This window comes from Etheostoma cragini, chromosome 6, assembly GCF_013103735.1.
Source record: "Etheostoma cragini isolate CJK2018 chromosome 6, CSU_Ecrag_1.0, whole genome shotgun sequence".
NCBI lineage: Eukaryota > Metazoa > Chordata > Actinopteri > Perciformes > Percidae > Etheostoma > Etheostoma cragini.
The window spans coordinates 25,078,093-25,096,436 of NC_048412.1; the positions used below are offsets into that span (position 1 = coordinate 25,078,093).

At 40.0% G+C, this 18,344-nt stretch overlaps 1 protein-coding gene and 1 long non-coding RNA gene across 6 annotated transcripts; both read left to right on the forward strand.

Moving 5' to 3' along the window:
• The first annotated feature begins 105 nt into the window (after window positions 1-105).
• Window positions 106-18,193, forward strand: sept7b (septin 7b). Of its 5 annotated transcripts, none has more exons than XM_034873515.1 (15): window positions 106-282; window positions 1,867-1,877; window positions 1,970-2,072; window positions 3,667-3,773; window positions 4,769-4,869; window positions 5,026-5,160; window positions 9,331-9,448; window positions 10,031-10,123; window positions 10,232-10,328; window positions 11,203-11,254; window positions 11,385-11,513; window positions 13,104-13,124; window positions 14,300-14,435; window positions 16,024-16,166; window positions 17,641-18,193. In XM_034873515.1, exons 1-15 carry the CDS (start codon window positions 243-245, stop codon window positions 17,678-17,680), a joined length of 1,326 nt encoding a protein of 441 aa, XP_034729406.1. In that variant the 5' UTR covers window positions 106-242; the 3' UTR covers window positions 17,681-18,193. The 5 variants fall into 5 exon arrangements, with proteins under 5 accessions (XP_034729406.1, XP_034729410.1, XP_034729408.1 ...); XM_034873517.1 differs by having other exon boundaries at window positions 161-282; window positions 1,973-2,072; XM_034873516.1 differs by having other exon boundaries at window positions 185-282; window positions 1,870-1,877.
• On the forward strand, window positions 11,520-12,811 carry LOC117945814. Its single transcript, XR_004656901.1, has 2 exons — window positions 11,520-12,288; window positions 12,319-12,811. It is a non-coding gene; the product is annotated as an uncharacterized LOC117945814 (long non-coding RNA).
• Window positions 18,194-18,344: the final 151 nt, after the last annotated feature.

Genomic DNA, 18,344 nt, shown 5'->3' on the forward strand with positions numbered 1-18,344 from the left:
GAGACCGTTCCAAATTAAAAAAAGAAAAAAAAAGAATCTTCTAATTGCTTGTTATCGCGAGAACACACCAACACTCAAAGGAATTGTATATTATCGCGAGACTAGAGTGTTCCTCCCTTTGTGATTCATGTAAAATGTACGTCAGCCTTTCGGCGTAGGTTCTTTGAGCACTGTGAGGCGCTGCGTGCCTCATAGTGCGTAGCTCAGGCAAAATCAGTGAGAAGGGGAATGTCGGCTTGTGAATGATCGGTTTTGAGGCGGCAGGGAGCGTCAACGTTATGGGTGAGACTGCTGCAGTCAGATTCTGTAACAATTTACTCATAAACCCGCGTTGTAAACTACACGTGTGATTATCTGTGTTGGATAGGATTTGCTTTTAGATTTGGCCATGCCGCTATTTAGCTTCTGCAGTTGTCTGAGCAACCAACGCCCAGTCGTCCGCCTCCACTTGGATGGATTGCTAACTAGCTAGTTGTTAGCCTGGGCTTTTGCTAGCAGGCTACATAACCTAAAACGGGAGAGTCATTTCCTGCCTTTAGCTCTTTAGCAAAGTATTTAAGTGAACGTTTCTTTGTGTGTTATGAACTTACATAAGCAGCTACCTTAACACACACACACACACACACACACACGTTAGAGTGGCATTCAATTGTTAACTTTTAAAGGTTGTCCACAATCTCGAGCAATTAGACTAACGTTAACTAGCTAACTTGGTGTCGTATGTTGGATTAAACGGCTCACGTTAATGCTAACTAACGTTACTGCATGTGAGCTGTAGTGGCTCTGTATTTAGCTTTTAGACGTTTGAATGTGAGATTGTGTTAAACGGTTCCACATTATGCAAAATAAAGTTAATGTAACGTTACTTATACGTTTGTCTATTGAAAATGCTTCTTTAAACGGGGAGAACGACCACTTAATGTTGTTTGTGTGCCCTAGATGAGGGCTGCATTAGTGTGTGAGATCAATAATAATTTGATTAAACTGCCATGTATGGAGTGTCTAGGCTATTCAAACAAAGCCAAAGCTGGAAGACAAGGCATAAGCAGGGCATTGCCGCCATCTAATCTGGATTACAGTGGATCTAGTACCTCAGACTTGATGTCTGATTTTTTTTTCTTAATTCACTGGCTTCAAACTGAAATCAGAATACTGAAGCATGTGTTTCCCCCTCAAACTGAAACACTTTTGAAATCTGCTCAAGCAAACTGGTATCTTAGTTCTTCACCTGTCACCACTTCCTTTAGCGGACCTGTCACTCGTCACTGGAAAGAAAAGAGACAGCTATCATTTTTCACATCACATCTGAATGAATCTCACATTTTATTAAATCTGTAGTAATTAAATATGCTTGGGCATATGGTTTGCTAGTTATCGCTGCAAATCCAATAAAAAAAGATTCATAAACTAACGCAGTAGGATGCGTGTAAGATTAAATTGCACATCCTGTAGGCAAATGAGCATATTCAGTCAAAGCGTCACACAGAAGATATGTGTGCTGCTGCTGGTTGGCAGGAGGTGCTCCAGAGTAAAAGGCAGAAATTCTCTCCTTGCCAAAGGCACACAAAAAAAGCAGTGACCGTAAATGGGCCTTGCTTTATGGTGCTACTGACATTAAAAGAAGCAAGTGGAGTAAAATATGTACCAAACTGTCTGTGTTGTTAGTAGCCCAGATCATAAACCATTTTTCCTCAGGCTTCTCAGCTTGGGAAACTGATTCTGGAGATAGCATGTTTTGTCAGATGACCTGAGATTAATTCTCTTTTGCTTTTTTGTTTTTGTGCTCTCGCCCTTTACTTTCTGATCATGGAAATGCTGGCTTTACTTGCACATTGGGACCACATTACATTGATCTACACAAAACAGCAGTACAAACAGTAAGTCTGGAAATTGTCTCTATGTTTAAATAAATTAAATAACTGGCCAGTATTTTTTGGATTTAGTATATGTATTTTTTACTGTCTTACAGCAGCAAAAGAATCTGGAAGGATATGTTGGCTTTGCAAGCCTCCCCAACCAAGTGTACAGGAAGTCTGTCAAAAGGGGCTTTGAGTTCACCCTGATGGTTGTCGGTAAGAACACACACTGCTCAGCCCTCTGTTTGTTCTTGTTTTATATAAATAATTTTATTGTATTTATTGCGGTTGGCAATTTAAAGTTTTTTTTGTTGAGAAAGGGATATTGTGTGTCATATTTATACACAAGGGACCCAGGCCCCAGCTTTGAAGTGCTAGTTGCTGAGTCGGAGAAGAGGGGACGATTGCAATGCTGCTGTTCAAATGAATCTCAATGTCAGGTTCTTGACACTGTCTCCCGGCACGGAACATTTGGGATTGATTTATCTAGAGCTGCACTCAGCCAATCAAAAATGGAGAAATTCTTTTAAATTCCTGGATGTGGTGGTTGACACTAAGCCAAGATTCTCCTCGGCTGATCAGTCCTCGGGTCACAACCATTTCCTGTGGTGGGACTGAGAGAATTTACCCAGCATGCCTCCAAGAATAGCGCATCCGCCATTGTGTTTCCACAACACTTTGTTTCTACAGGCTGTTTGCTTACAGTGCTGCTCATACATGTCAGTTACATGTTAGTATGCACTTGGATTTTGCTTGCGCCTATTCCCTGTAGTGTCCTCTGTAAAAGCTGACCAAGTGGTCTACTGGGGATATTTCAATGTGTTTGCAAGAAATTGCTTCATTTTGGGAATAAATTTAGAAAAGATACAAATGGCATCGCATCTAGCAACAAGGAAAGAAAAGAAGGTCCTCTTGTTGGTAGTTAAACGTTTGCCATTGCTTTTATCATCCTCTTGCATGGACACACACACACACACACACACACACACACACACACAATATTTAGCTATCCTTGGCTCTGAGCTGTGCCCACATGTCCCTGTCGTGCAACGCTATGCGTCATCAGTGTGGTGTGAGAGAGGAAAAGAGGAAGGAGAAGAGAGAGATGGGACTGGTATAACCAGCAGCGACTGGCACGTCGGCCCATGCCTCACGCAACACATGACCAAACAACCTGTTGGGTTCACAGATTGCCGAGCAGCTCATTTAACAGCCCTGTCATCACTTCACTTTGCAGTAAATTTAACAAGCACATACCCATAGCACATAGTTACATGCCATGCATAAAAATGTTCAACAAACAAATGCTCTGCCTGGACTGTAGCTCTGGTGTAAATGTTAGCTCGTTAAATATTGACTTGTGGTTATCTGCTAAAGCAGCCAGTGTTCGTGGTCGTTTCCACTAATGATTCTTTTCATTGGGAGCTTGGAAACTGGGCACACAATGGCCAACCGAGCTTGAGTAGCCCCCCAGACCACACAGCCAGTCAGCTGCGCATAACAAGAGCCATTGTCTGTGTTGTTTCCTTAGCCTTTAAACTGTTAACCCAAATGGATTAATGTCTTGGGCAAATGTCAGTCTCATTCCCAGACAGACGCATAGCATTACATTATCTGTAGGCTGTCAACCTTGATTTTTGTGTGGATATAGTAAAGGCGGTTGGGTTTATGAACTGTGCATTTTCAATTTTTTATTTAAAATAATACTGTGCTTTTCAGTCCATTCAACTATCTAACCATTACATGAAGAACATAAGTCCTGTTCATGAAAACAAACTGATTTTAATCTCTTTCTTTGCTTTTTTTCTAGGTGAGTCAGGGTTGGGCAAATCCACTTTGATCAACTCTCTGTTCCTAACAGACCTGTATTCATCAGATTATCCTGGACCTTCACATCGAATTAAAAAGACTGTACAGGTACATTTCGACAAATATTATTTTTGAGCTGAGGTGTTGCTCAGAGTGTCAAAAACACATCTGCAGTGTTAGCGTGTGCTGGGGCAAAAACAGTAAAGATACATAGAGGTGGAATTGCCACAGTTTGTTTTGAAATAACTAAGCTCTTAGCCGACCAAATATCCCGGTTGATAATGGCATTGGTATGCAGTTGCACTTCGTGGCTGCGGCTGGTAAGAGTCTCCAACACACCATCAGCTCTGGCAGCTATCCAAACCATCTTTTGACATTTTATTTGAAAATGTGACCAGGACTGAACAGACAGAACCAACCAATACCAATTCTTTACTCTGTCTCATACCACATCTGTGTTAATGCAATACATGTGTACCTAAATAATATTAGTAGACACCTGCCATACAGTCTACTGAGATGAATACAAAAGTTTTACATTAGCATCATCACAACGTCATCGGATTAGTGTAAGGAGAAGAGAATTATGTTGTTTGGTAAGAAAAGTCTCTGTGACTTTTACATTGATTTGTATTTTGCAATGAAGAAGTATTATTTGCTCTTTAAGACATGCAGTAATACCGCATTTTCTCATGATGGTTTAAACAAGCCAGCCTTGCCGTCAGCTCCGGCAATGAATGCCTTTTATCTCAGTCTTCCCCAATTACACAACCTTGTCCTGAATTTTGAGTACCTCAAGTGCTGCACGTTATCTGTCTGGCTCCTGACTGACAGCATTGCTATCTCCAGATGCTTGTGTGTTTTTCTGTCTTCTCAGCATAGTTAGCTAATAGCACAGTTTGACACGGCATGTTGCTACATGCTGCTAGCTTCGAGTGTTTTCTATGTGTATGGAATTACCTTCCAGTGATAAGGATTTCACAGTCCTCCTTCCATATTGTGTTTTCATTTTTACTATTTAATTAAACGGTTTTGGTTTCAAAGGCACAGTTTGTGGCAAAGGTAAACACAATGTGCCCTTCATTTTTTTCCTCCTGTGCCAGGTGGAGCAGTCCAAAGTTTTAATAAAGGAAGGCGGCGTCCAGCTGCTGCTAACAATAGTTGACACCCCAGGGTTCGGAGATGCTGTTGACAACAGCAACTGGTAAGGAGCACCGCAACTTCAGCTCAGCACAGACAAATGTTCCTTCATTTAGAATCCTTAAAATGTCAACGCTAGTCTTCAATATTCCTTAAGGGGTACTTCCGGGTCTTTGTTTGGATTTGTTTTTTAACATAAGCTGTCGTTTGTATTATGCAGCTGGCAGCCAGTCATCGACCACATAGACAGCAAGTTTGAAGACTACCTGAACTCAGAATCCCGGGTGAACAGACGACAGATGCCTGATAGCAGAATCCACTGTTGCCTGTACTTCATTGCCCCCTCTGGACATGGGTGAGTCTGGGAGACCAATTCATAAGTCAATTAAAACAATTTTTTGTGGACACTTTTATTTAGAACGCCCCACACCACCCACGTTGTTAGTATGGGTTCATCTAGTAAGGATCAAGCTCTTTCATCACAAGGGAACGGAAGTAAGGAATACATAGGTATGGAGAAAGGAAAATGTTGGGAAGTGAATGGGGGAACAGTGAGAGGAAATGAGTAAAAAGTGTGTGAGGAGGGAAATGAGAGGTCAAGAGTGCCCCAAAGGTCACAGCAGCATGTTTGTAACTGGGAATGAGGGTTGCTGGCTCAGATCTTCGTGCAGTCTGAAGTAATCCAGGGAAAGGCAGTCAACAATGTTCTTGTTCCTCCGTTGGCATTTTCAGCGACTTTGTCATTTTCCCCCCTACTGCTTCTAGAACAGCTTGGTGGCCAATAGCATGATGTTGTGGTCATGCCAGGCTGCTCCTGAGTGTGTGCAGTAAATGTGTCTTACTCTATCTCTCCTACAACTTGTCCTGCAGGCTCTTGCTGTAAATGATAATGTGAGACTGTGTCTGCTTGCAGTTTTGCAAAAAAGGGTTACATTTTTGGAAGGGGGGGGGGGGGGGGGGGGGGGGGGGGGGGGCACAAGCACTACACAGGAGACGCTGGCAAAATGCCCAGCTGATGATACTGATCGCCAAATGTTTCCTAAAGAGATGACTGTGTGGAATTTTAATTCTGTTTATTACTCACAAGCCCCCAGATTGTCTGTAGTTAGTTGACTGCCCAGATGTGCTCCTTGTCGTTCTTTTTAAGAAGTGGACGTAAATTGTGTAATGCACAATTCAATTGAAGTACAGAAAGTCTGGGAGTAGTGAAATTGAGAAACTTCAGAGGTTATTTCCTGCCCTGAAAAAGTAAAAGAAAAAAGCTGCCGATGGCATTTGGTCGCTAACACATTTAAACGCATGTGTGGATTTAAATGGATGCCAATATAAAAGCCTGCCCCTAGCTAAGGCTCTTAACTTTAAAAAAGCATATGTTGTTTGCCATTGTAGGGCAGAATAGTGTTGTGTTTGCGTCTGCTGTGTGGAGCCACCCTCCATATTTGTGTATATGCAAATATCCACCGTGTGCTCCCATCTCCTTAAAGCTGTTGACCATGACTTACTGTAAACAACGAAGATGCCTCTGTACTACCCTCTCCTTGTTTGTTTTCCTCCTTCCTCTGTCTGTCCTCTTTGAGATCTTGTTTGTACAAGCCTGTCCTCTGTATCCACACAAGGAGTGCTTTAGCCTTGAGGATGGACCGCATATGTCCTCACGCACATACAGAGCTTCCCCTCATAACAGCAGTTGACTGCTCTCACACAGCAGCACAATGACCCCCAACATTGAGAGACAATCTGAACATTGAACTCTCAGACGAACTCTGGTGACTGGTTTTCTCTAAGGTTTGAGGACTCATTTAGGAAGAAACATGGCCTTCCCCAAACTGTTGTTGAGCTTAAAGCTTCCATGGATACTTTTATATAGGCCTTAGTGGTGCCCTAATACCATATCTGAAGTCTCTTTCCCAAAATTCAGCCTTCGTGCAGAATTACAGCCACTAGAGCCAGTCCCACAATGAGCTTTCTTTATGTCATTTCGGAGTTTGTAGCTTTTGAGGAGGAGAGGGGGAAGGGGGGCAAGGTGGAGACTGTGGTTGTGGCCTTGACCAGCTGCCACTTTGTTCATTTAAAATCCTTGATGTCTCTCTTTTTCTCATGGGTGGGCCAAATTCTCTGGGCTGGAAAAGCAAAGAAAGGGGAGGAAACCTTGCTCCTTATGACCTCATAAGAGGCACAAATCAAACAGCCCAAACGGCCCATCTGAGCTTTCATTTTCTCAAAGGCAGAGCAGGATACCCAGGGCTCCGTTTCCCCCTTTTGCCATTTCTAGCCACTGGGGGACCATAGGCAGGCTGGGGGAACATACATTAATGTTAAAAAACCTCATAAAGTGAAATTTTCATGCCATGGGACCTTTTAAGCATGAGAGGAGTTTTTTGAAATTGTATCAGTATGTAGAGCTGAAACAATTAGTTATTTTTCAAGGAAAAATGCTGTACATTGTCTAGTTCCATCTAATAATTTGTGCAGTTATTCTTTTCATTTTCTCTGTATTATTTCATTATAAAGTGAAAATTGTTGCGTTGTGGACAATTAGGACATGTCACCGTAGGTTTCTGGAATTTTGTGATGACATTTGTCACTATTTTTTGGCATTTTGTAGGCCACACAAATGATCAATAAACACAATTGACAAATGAATTCCTAATGTATTTAAAATAATTGTTGTTGCAGCCTGAATATTATAAAACAGTGTCTTGTTTCAATTCAATTGTTTGTTGGTATTTTACATATACATTGCTAGTTGTCTCAAAAATGTATTAATTTTGTTCTTTCACAAAATATGTTCTCCTATTTCTAGAAGACAATTTGGGAAATATGCTTGTTTGGAGTCAATATTGGGAGATTTGACCGGAACGTGTTTTTGCGGAGCATGATGGGTGCTGAATCACACTGACATTGCATTTTGGGTTTTCTGCATTGTAGCTTGAAGGCAGCACATTCTTCCTGTCAGTTTGTGTAGGCGCTAAGCAGTAAAAACTGCAGACCTTCAGGGCTGGTTTCTATTGCAATTCATGCATTATTGAGTGTGTTCTATTGACTTAGATATTGCTGATACAAAACAGCTATGACATATTGATGTCAGCCAACATTTAGCAAACTGTTAGTCAGTCTACTAATATTTCTGTGTAGGGTTGTGTTTTTTATGTGTGCAACCACAAAAGGCATGCTGATGTGTACTGTATGTGACTTCTCCATAGACCAGCTGTCATTTGTTGTTTGCTTTTTTATAAAGCTTTAACATACCCATCGTGAATGCAACCACATCGCTTGTGTTACCTGTTAATGATGCTATCTGCGGTGCATTTTTTAATCTGATAAATACAGAACCAGTGAACTAGTTTTTATTGGTGCTCTTCTTTGAGATAAAAACACTTCTTCAAGTTTTGTTAAGAGTGTCAGTGCTGCCATGGTGCTGTATATTGGCGCATGGCTGTTGGCGACGTGACAAACATCCCACTCACAAAACTAACCGCATCAGATGGTGCTTCAGGGCAGAGTTTGACTCAGAGGGATATTTCCACTGTGCCCTCAGGAATCAAATGAAGATGAAATTTTATTTTCTAACAAAATACAAAGTGAAAAGCAAAGCAATTATTCAGTAATTCCTTAATGTCAAACATGATTTATTCATTTTAAAAAGCAGCCAAGAATAGCAACTCTTTCTCACGACTACAAGGTTTTTTTCTTAGACGTTACAGCAGATCAGTTGTGCGTCAGACACGTTTCTATATTTGGTATTGCTTCTCTCATCTTTGTGTCGTCTAAGGAAGCAAACATGATTAGATAAAATTTTAATTTAAAGCCAGTCGTTCTCCAAAATATCCCATTTACTCCTATAATGACAATGGAGTGAACTCCACCACAGTTTGATTGCTCTTTTTGTTTTTAGGTGTGTTAGACAGGCTGGAAAATGTAAGAAATGAATGAATTGTTATTGATTGGTCGTAACCAAAGGGTAGGGTCAGAAGCTTCAGCTTATATCATCCCCCCTTCTCATATTTAAAAAAAGTAACAAACACATTGTCAAGGAAAAAAATTAGCAAGACAAGGAAATAAATTCTACAAAAAACTAAAGAATATATACACGTACCCAGATAACCTTTTACATACATGCATACAATGTATTTGTAGTATTTGTACAATGTAGTTTTTCTTATGTTACTAGTTGTTGCAACAGCATGTGAAAAAAACTACAAAGTTTGCTAGGCAAAAAGAACGTTAATCTTGCGATTAAAAACATTTACACCGTTGATATATCATGTTTAACTGACAGCACTACTTTTAATTGTTTTAATTCTGTGCCGTTATGTGTCTTTTGAAGCAATTTGTCCTACTCTCCAAAACTAATTTCTCCTTAGGGAGACTAATATAGATACTTTGATTAAGGGTCATTACTTATATACAGTACATTACCAACATCAATAATAAGTTCAAGGTACAGAGTGATTAAAAATGATTTAACACTTCTAGTTGTATCCAGTAAAACTACATGTAAAGCTCTATCTTTATCTCCATGCAGACTGAAGCCCTTGGACATTGAGTTCATGAAACGGTTGCATGAGAAAGTCAATGTCATCCCGCTGATCGCCAAAGCAGACACCCTCACCCCAGAGGAATGCCAACAGTTCAAGAAACAGGTCAGTGGTTTCCACAGCTTTATACTACTGCAGAAACGGTATCCGAGAGTGTTTTGTTTTAAACTGTGGTCATCGGTATGATGGTGAAAAAGTGTGCATTGCGAAGCAACTCCAAATAAAGTCTTACTTCTTTGGTGTTACAGCTTATTTTACCACAAAGTGCTGCACTGTGTTGTGTAAATTAAACACACATATGAACACAAACAGAAAGTAGTTCCTGTGAGAAGTAGCATGGCAAACAGTGGCATAGTTTTTTTTGTCTTGTGTTGTACTTTTATTACACGCATAGTTGGTAGACTTCAACATTGACTTAATACTAATTTAGAGTTGAGTTTGAATTCATTTAAATTATGAACACAACTTAGAAAAGGCATCTTCAACATCAAGCTAAGCTGAAACTCAATCAACATTTCTCAATGGAGAGAGAATTTTGTACAAATTCATACAATGTTCTATAAATACTGAAACCATTTGATTTCTCATTACTAAAATTGTAAAATGTTTTTTTTCCCTGGGTTTTGTCCAGCCATTTCCCATTAGCTCTGCCAGTAGTTGCTTAAAGCTCTTCTCTTTTCCTGCTAGATCATGCGGGAAATCCAAGAGCACAAAATCAAGATCTACGAGTTCCCTGAGACGGATGACGAAGAAGAGAACCGGCTGGTGAAGAAGATAAAGGTATTTTATGTCCCCTAACACGTCCTATTACATTAGTGTACTAGTTGGCTGCTTGTCCAGATACTCAAACACTTGTGTTAATAATGCCACATACTGTTGCTTTGCCAGGACAAGTTGCCACTGGCTGTAGTAGGAAGCAACACCATCATCGAGGTGAACAGCAAGAGGGTCAGAGGGAGACAATACCCCTGGGGGGTAGCAGAAGGTATGAATGTTAGTTATTTATGTTACGTCCCAATGTCTAGGGGTAGCCAAGACGCAACATAACGAATGCCCCCCCCCCCTCCCACTGCCAAACAAGGCCAGAACAAAGACTTGCCAATTAACAGTTTCTGTTTAATCCAGAGGTGATGTCCCAAAATAACAAACAAAATAATACTAGAGGCAACCTAAACTTTCCTACACAAAACAACATACAAAGAAAAGACAAAGCTCTAACCTGAACTCCTACATGAAAAAAACTGGAGAAAAAGGTACAAACAAAAGAAAGGACTTCTCACTCCTACCGTTATTAGCAGCACAAAACCAATCTAAAACATTACTTACACAATCTTAAATCATCTCACAGTTATACAGAGGCCCATGTTTGGGTTTGGCAGAGTGAAGAGAGAAGGGGGGCGGAGTTCTTGTCAGATGGGGCTTTAAAATGGCTCCCGTCCTTCTGGCGACCAATCAGGAGACAGCAATCACCTCTGGTGATCCAATCCAGTGTGCGCACCTGGTCTCCATTATCTGTAGTAGAGGAGCACCTACTAGAGCAGGGTGAGAGACATAATACAAAAATTACCCCAGGGTCATAACACTTAAATATTACCTCAATGGAAAAAAAATTGAATTTGGAAAGAAGTGATCCATTCAAATTTTGGCGTAAAAAGGTGTCACGTCAAATATACAATAGGGATAAGAATGTTGTGTACATATCAAACATGTAAGAAACATTGTTGTGTAAATATCTAATCATCATGGTAGGACAGTAACTGAATATTAGTCATGTTCCCAATGTTGCCCTGCATGGCTTGGCTAGGTACTTGGTGTCTGAGGGACAAACAGTTAACTGACTTCTTGTACTTCCCTTCTAGTTGAAAACAGTGACCACTGCGACTTCACCATCCTCAGGGATATGCTCATCAGGTACAGAAAAATCCAAAGGGGATAAGGAACCTGCATGGTTGATAGTTATGAAACACTTTAATCACATGAATATGAGTTATTATTTAATTAATTTTATTTTGTATTTTAATTATTTACCATCTCTGCCTAGAACTCACATGCAGGACCTGAAGGACGTGACAAACAACGTCCACTATGAAAACTACCGCAGCAGGAAGCTGGCTGCTGTCACCTACAACGGAGTGGACAACAACAGGGTTAAAGGTCAACAGTGCACAAAGTAAGTCCTGGACAGAGCACACTAGAGACAGCCGTTGTACACAAGGCAGGCAGGATAGGTTCACTTCTTAAATAATGTTAGCCAACGTCTGCCTGCCTTATTTTTTTTACCTGCAACCTAAGAGTTTGTAGAATAGAACAGGAACTCTGAATCGCTAGTTACATGACACAGTCTTCAGTTCATTTAGAAGTTTGGCAGATTAGTGAGTAACACCAAATAATTGTTGCAAAATATTTCTGCAGAGGGCAGGTTTTCTCTTAACAGGAGTTTTGACATGTCCAGGTCATCAAACTTCTGCATCCAAATAGTCATTGTACAGCCTTTACGATACCACTTCTTCATTGCTGAATAGAATGTATTTAAACAGTTGAAGATGTTGCAGGAAGTTGGGACTAGCCTTGCATTCCATATAGTATGTTGGATATAATAGGATTTGTTGGCTTTAAATTGGCTTAATGTTGTACAGTTGCATGTGTTAAACAATGTGGGATACAATTGGTAAACAGGGTTTCTGCAGGTTCTGTAAAGCAGTTAATTCAGTTTCCTCAAAAAAGCCTTAAAAGTCATTTACAAAAGACTTTTTCAAAATATTTTCTCGTGCCCACCATAGTCAGGTGGGGAAGTTAATGATTGTTGGCTGCTGGGAGGCTTTACACACTTTTGAAATAAAAGTGGTATTGTTTCAGCAGTGGATTGTTCAAGCAGAAGGCTGTTAAATCCTTTTTTGAGGTCCGCACCATCAGACTGTACTAAAGACTACTAAAGGAAGCTCATTGTGTAATTAATATACAAGTGTCAGTTTTAGCCATTCACTTTATGCTCCTAACTCGGGTCCAGGTCACATGAGTTTAACTTAAATAATTGGAAATTGTTTTATTCTACTGGAAAATACTTTTTTTATTTAATAATAAATAATTATAGGTCATTTCATGCTTCTGCAGGTATGATTGTGAAACTGGTAGTAAATGGTGTTCTATGTGGTAATAAAAAAGCCCCAAAAATATTAAATTTAACTTTCTGCACATGCAGAAACCTCGATAAAGCTTGGCCTTTAAAAAGTGATTACAGATGGCTGAGTTGTTGTCTTGTTATTTAGGTTTCTGCTAACTGGAACGTCTAACTAAGGAGTTAAGTTAGAGTTCATTCATCGTCGATTTGTTCTCCGTTTGTGATGTTTGACAAACCCTCAGTGATTTAGCTTTTTGTCTCACTGCACTACTTTGCATTAAATCATGCAACTGATTTTCATAAGTGCTCATTCAAAGCACCACGCTGCTTTCTCATTCATGTAGACACAAGCAAATGGCTAACTCACTAAGCAAACATTCTAACTCCACCGCTGAACAGAGGTGCTGATGCTAACACACAGTTCAACATTTGAACAACTCTTCTAATGTATTCTATGTTTGTATTTGACACCTTTTTCTTCTAGGTTTGCAGTGAAAAAGTAGCTAAAATCACAGAACACGTCTAAGAGACTACAGTTTTATTTTAGTGCATGCCCTCATTATTGCATGCTGTGTGTGTGTGTCTGTGTGTGTGTGTGTGTGTCTGCGTGTGTTTTGGTTGTATGTGTTTTTGTTTTTTTAGACTTGACACAGTTGAAGGAATGTAAGTGGTCAATTTTTTCACTTATTTTTGAGACCCTTGTGTATGTCTGTACTCTTCCTCTACTCTCCTCCGTTGGCTGCATTTGGGTGTTTTCTTTCCTCCCTGTTGACTTAGGTCTGCTGCCCCCCCCCCCCCTTACATATTTCCAGGAACAGCGGGAGAACAACTGTGAATTTCTACACTTATGAATGAAGTTTGACAGCTATGAAAGGGCTTTTATTCTTTCCACTGGTGTATTCATCGCTGCTTCCACCTGTTGCTGCTGTTAGCCCTGCTTGGAGTAATAACACAGACCTGTACATGAGCTGTATGGAGGGGTTAAGAGTGGTTATGAGATGCACGACATTAACTGAATTACTTAAAGGGGCACTCATCTTGACAAGCCTTTTACTCATGGTGTATTGATGTAACTGACATCCATCACCTCTCCTCATACTTCATGACGGGTCTCTGTACTCAAGCAATGCAATCAAACGTCCTGATGTGCTTTACTAACATTTAACCCACCACCTGCACTAACTGTCAGTGTTCACAGGTTCCTACATTAACTTTTGGGTCCTTCTGCCTCCCAGAAAAGTCTCATGGTTGGTACCTGTTCCTGTCACAGCCTTGTTGGATCCCGTCTTTCCTAAAAACTTTACCTCTTGCGCCGTTTCCCTCCTGCAACCCAATATTCTATTCGTTTTGGAGAAATGAGGGACAATGCTGTCACAACATAATCTGAGATTTGGATAGAAATATAACTGTCTTCTGCGCATATTTCAGTCAGTTTGTTGTCTGCCGGATTTTGAAGAGAAAACACCGCATATTTTACTTTCAGCTGTTGAGTGAAAGCGGGTGAAAGTAAAACATGCTCCTCGTGCTCCTTTTCTCTTTATCACCTTTATCAGTTTTCTAATCTGCATGCAAACACTTTAAAGAGGAGAAGAAATTGTAAAATAAGATTTCTGTTTGCAGAACAAATTGAGACTTGAGTTTTGTTAACATTAAATTAAGTTTATTAAATACAGTTTTGAAAATTGTCATACTGTTAGACTAAAATTCTAAAAGTGCCAACTCTAATAATGGGTGACGTTACTGTTCCCAAACCGATGAATACTGCGAGGCCTGTGATGCTCTGTAGTGCAGCTCTAAATGTTTGTGTTGGCGTGTACGCTCCATCTCTCCTCGTGCAGGAGTCCCCTGGCCCAGATGGAGGAGGAAAGGCGAGAGCATGTGACTAAGATGAAGAAGATGGAGATGGAAATGGAGCAGGTGTTCGAGATGAAAGTCAAGGAAAAAGTGCAGAAGCTCAAAGACTCTGAAGCAGAGGTAACACACACACTTCCGCACGCACACACGTACCGCCGTCTGGTTAAATAACTACTGCAGTTTATGTCTTGTGAGGTTACTCATCCCTGTCTGAGCCCCTTCCTTCCTTTTGTACTGATGTGTTTCAGCAGTCAGAAGTGCAACTAAGCTTTTATGAAACTGTTTTGTGTAAGTGGATGTTCGGTTTTTGATCGAATCAATGACTGTTTTTATTTGATCTATTTGTGTATAGAATATTGCAACCACAAAAAATGCACTTCAGTAAGGCTGCACATCATATCGTGTTTTTTTTATTTATTTTTTATCGTTATCGCGGTATACACGTTGTGAAAGACAGATTCTTTTGTGTTAGTTGAAAGAAAGTATCAGTGGTAAACTAAAATACATGAGAGGGTGACAATTACTTTTTTTAAGTGCTTAAAAAGTAACTGTCATCCTCTTATGTCATATCCTTTATAGTCATTTTTAATGTTGGAATTTTTTTAAATTAATTTGTATTTTACCAGAATACAAAAAGTAGAAGAAATGCAGACCTGAGTGCACATTAATATCTGTTTATTTATTGCAATGAAATTCTCTATTCTCGCAATCTTCAACACCGTTATTGCATATCACATATTTTCCATATACCGTGCATCCCTACGCTTTAGCTTATTGATTACAAAACATATTTAAATCAGGAAAATAAGAAAATGTAATATATTATTTTCCCGCCCACAACCCTATCTGAGTTATCTTTTAGTGGGTATTATGTTAAAAGTTTCTAATTTATTAAATCATTTCTTAAAGCATTTAAACTAAGTTTTGTGTTGGATTTTACAAATTCTGATTTTTTTAATTTTTTTACTTTTGGTTTCAAATATCGGTTTCACTAACTACTAATGATTGTTATCAGCCTTTCAAAAAACAGTATTGATCAATCCCTAGAATATATCCAGTAGGGGTTCGGCATTATGTGGAACATTGCTGCTACACATACGTTTACATCATGCTGGCTGATTCCAGACCAGTCAGGACTTCCCCTGTTCTAAAGCAATGCTCCATGAAGTGTGTAAAAGCCGTGCAGAGTTAATTGATTCACAGACCAATTATAGATGTATCAATAACGGTTGGTTACTGTGCATAGAAAAACCATTGCACATCTGACCAAATCTGCCCCTGCCAATGAAATGAAACATTAAAGGAGCTAAACCTTAAAACAGACAATTAGTATGTTGATCTTCTCATCAAGATCATCATGACTTAAAGGTTTATTTCTCTATGCGTTTTCCCATTTTTGCCTTTGTTAAATCAGCTGTACATTTCTCTTTCCGGTTCAGTTCAACTTAAATTTGTTTGTTGAAAATGTCACAACACAGCAAGGTTCTTGGGTTTCTGTTTGACATTGTTATATTAATTTGATAGTGTTACAGTATAGTATTATCTGTTTAAAAACTTCTCTTTGCATTCAGTATAATGTGTAATAACAGTGTACAAATTTCTCCTCGGGTATTATCAAAATGTATATTTGTATTTTGACTGACTGCGGGACGGTGCTTTTAAATACGCAGTAGTGACGTCCTCCTCTGTCCGGTCTGTCTCTTTGCAGCTTCAGCGGCGTCATGAGCAGATGAAGAAGAACCTGGAGGCTCAGCACAAGGAGCTGGAGGAGAAGAGGCGTGTGTTCGAGGAGGAGAGGGCAAACTGGGAGTCCCAGCAGCGCCTGGAGCAGCAAAAAATGGAGGCCTCCAGGTAAGACTGAAACTCACTGCCCCACTTTTCATGGTTCCACAGTCAACTTTAACAAACCCACGCGTTTAAGCTCCTACATCATGTGGGACTGACACCTTAAATTCCAGTGGAGGGTAACTAGTGAGCAGTGATGGACCGGCGCGCCCTTGTAGCCATCTGAAGATGTGTGTTTATTGCCGAGTAGGAGGAATTTGCATAACGGTCACAACAAACAAAGTAAGAGGGGAACATAAACAAGCAATGCAAAAGTCATGACTCATTCATATTTATAAACCTACATTTACAATACAAATATGTAACACATATCTGTTAAAAAATGAAAGAGCTAAATGGGACAGAGTTTAAAACAAAGAGAATGGAGTGTGTAAATTATTGACTACTATTTTTATTATACATAGGAGTTGTTCTGCATTAAAATGGACAATTGGTGGTTCCATTAGTGCAGGAGCTCCACCCTGCTGTTCCGGAGGTCTGAAAAGCTGTCCATTGTAACGGCACCTTGCACTGCTATACATTCAGCACTTAAAATGTAATGACGCATCTTTAGTTTATGCTGTGAAAAGTCCAGGGACTCTGGACGTGTGACGCTTAAAGGAACAAGGCGACTTATTGGGACTTTAGCTTATTCACCGTATCCCCCAGAGTTAGATAAGTCCATACATACTCTTCTCATCATTGTGTGTGTTGTAACTCTGGCGCACCCACCGCTAGCCTAGCTTACCACAAATCCTGAAGATAACCGGCTCAAACTTACTGTTTTTAGCATACTGCTCCCAATAAGTGAGAAAATAACGCCAACATGTTCCTTTTAACATGTTTCAATTTGTATAGTCACAGCTTGAACAAATAACAAGGTCACATGAGCCACACAGCCATCTTCTAACCGCATACAAACTGGGAACTATATTCTCAGAAGGCAAAGCACTGCTACTTCTGCTACTTGGGCGGAGTGATTTGCTTTGAGAAGCCCCGTGGTGAGGAGCAGAGAGTTTGCTTGGAGTCATTTTTTTTGTTAACTCTGTGTACACAATGTTCTCAGTGCGCTTGTTAATGGGTAGAGTCCCTGGTGATACCTGGAGCAAAGTCTCATGTTGAGTCGAGCCTTCTTATTGTTTCAGAAATGTTGATTTTGATGCTATCATAGTAGTACCCCTAGCACTCCCATTTAAAAGCCAAAATATTCAAATTAATCATTTAAAAGTGGCCTTTTCGTCCTAATTATGCGTTTTAAACTAAAGTTTGACTCAGATACGTTCACAGAAAGACCCTAGTTTGCATTTTGTTGAAAGTTGCGCTTTAAGTATATGGCATAGAAATGCATCAAGCTTTTTAATATCTTCTTTCCTATAGAAATATCTCACAAAGTGAGGTATTTGTTACAGGTAGATCTAAAATGAAAAGAGCTGAAATGTAGTTTGATGTACAGTGTTTGTATACTGATTATCCTGCATTATGTGTCTCTCCTCTCCTGCAGGACTCTGGAGAAAAACAAAAAGAAAGGCAAGATCTTTTAAAAGACAGTCGGCAGGACCACCCAGACTCGAGTTATGTTTGCCAACGTTGCCGGTCAGGACACCAGTGTGTGGCACTGACATCCCCCACCTCCTCTTCTCTCTCCTTCTCCCCTTCTCCCCCCTTCCTCCCACCCCTCCTCGTCTCCTGTCCCAGCTCTGTCTGCTCCCAGCCACTAGAGGGGGTACTGGGGGTATTATGGGTATGTGAGGAGGTGGAGGGGGTCTGGACGTACGGTCGGAGCTGCCACCACAGAGCCCCCTCGATGCCTCAGTCGGGACTCAACATCAGTTTATAAAATCATAACTCCATTTCAGAAAAGGCCAAACCCATATTATTTTAACTGTTATTATTGATGTTATTATTATTATTATTACTGTTGTTGTTATAACTGAATACTGCCCCCTCCCCTACCTGCTGCTCTTTTATTTCACCCCAAGGTTGCTTTTTTAAATGACTGATTGTACAGTTTTATTGAGAGCACAGACAAAATAAAAATACCCATGAATCATGTCCAACTGTTATACAATCAAATTCTGGTGAATTTTTATTTGTTGAACATTGTAACAGAATATCAGAAAATGAACATTAACCCGATCTTCTTTTTTGTTTTAAAGTAAGAAGAGGCCAAGGCATTAACTAATCCTTTTGTTTTGAGTGTAAACC

What these genes read in the sequence shown, in the direction of transcription:
- sept7b (XM_034873515.1), top strand. Translation starts at nt 243, where the DNA reads ATGATCGGTTTTGAGGCGGCAGGGAGCGTCAACGTTATGG. An exon ending in CCCCTGGGGGGTAGCAGAAG is followed by an intron (nt 10,329 to 11,202) that starts GTATGAATGTTA and finishes CTTCCCTTCTAG; the next exon opens with TTGAAAACAGTGACCACTGC. An exon ending in AAAGGTCAACAGTGCACAAA is followed by an intron (nt 11,514 to 13,103) that starts GTAAGTCCTGGA and finishes TTGTTTTTTTAG; the next exon opens with ACTTGACACAGTTGAAGGAA.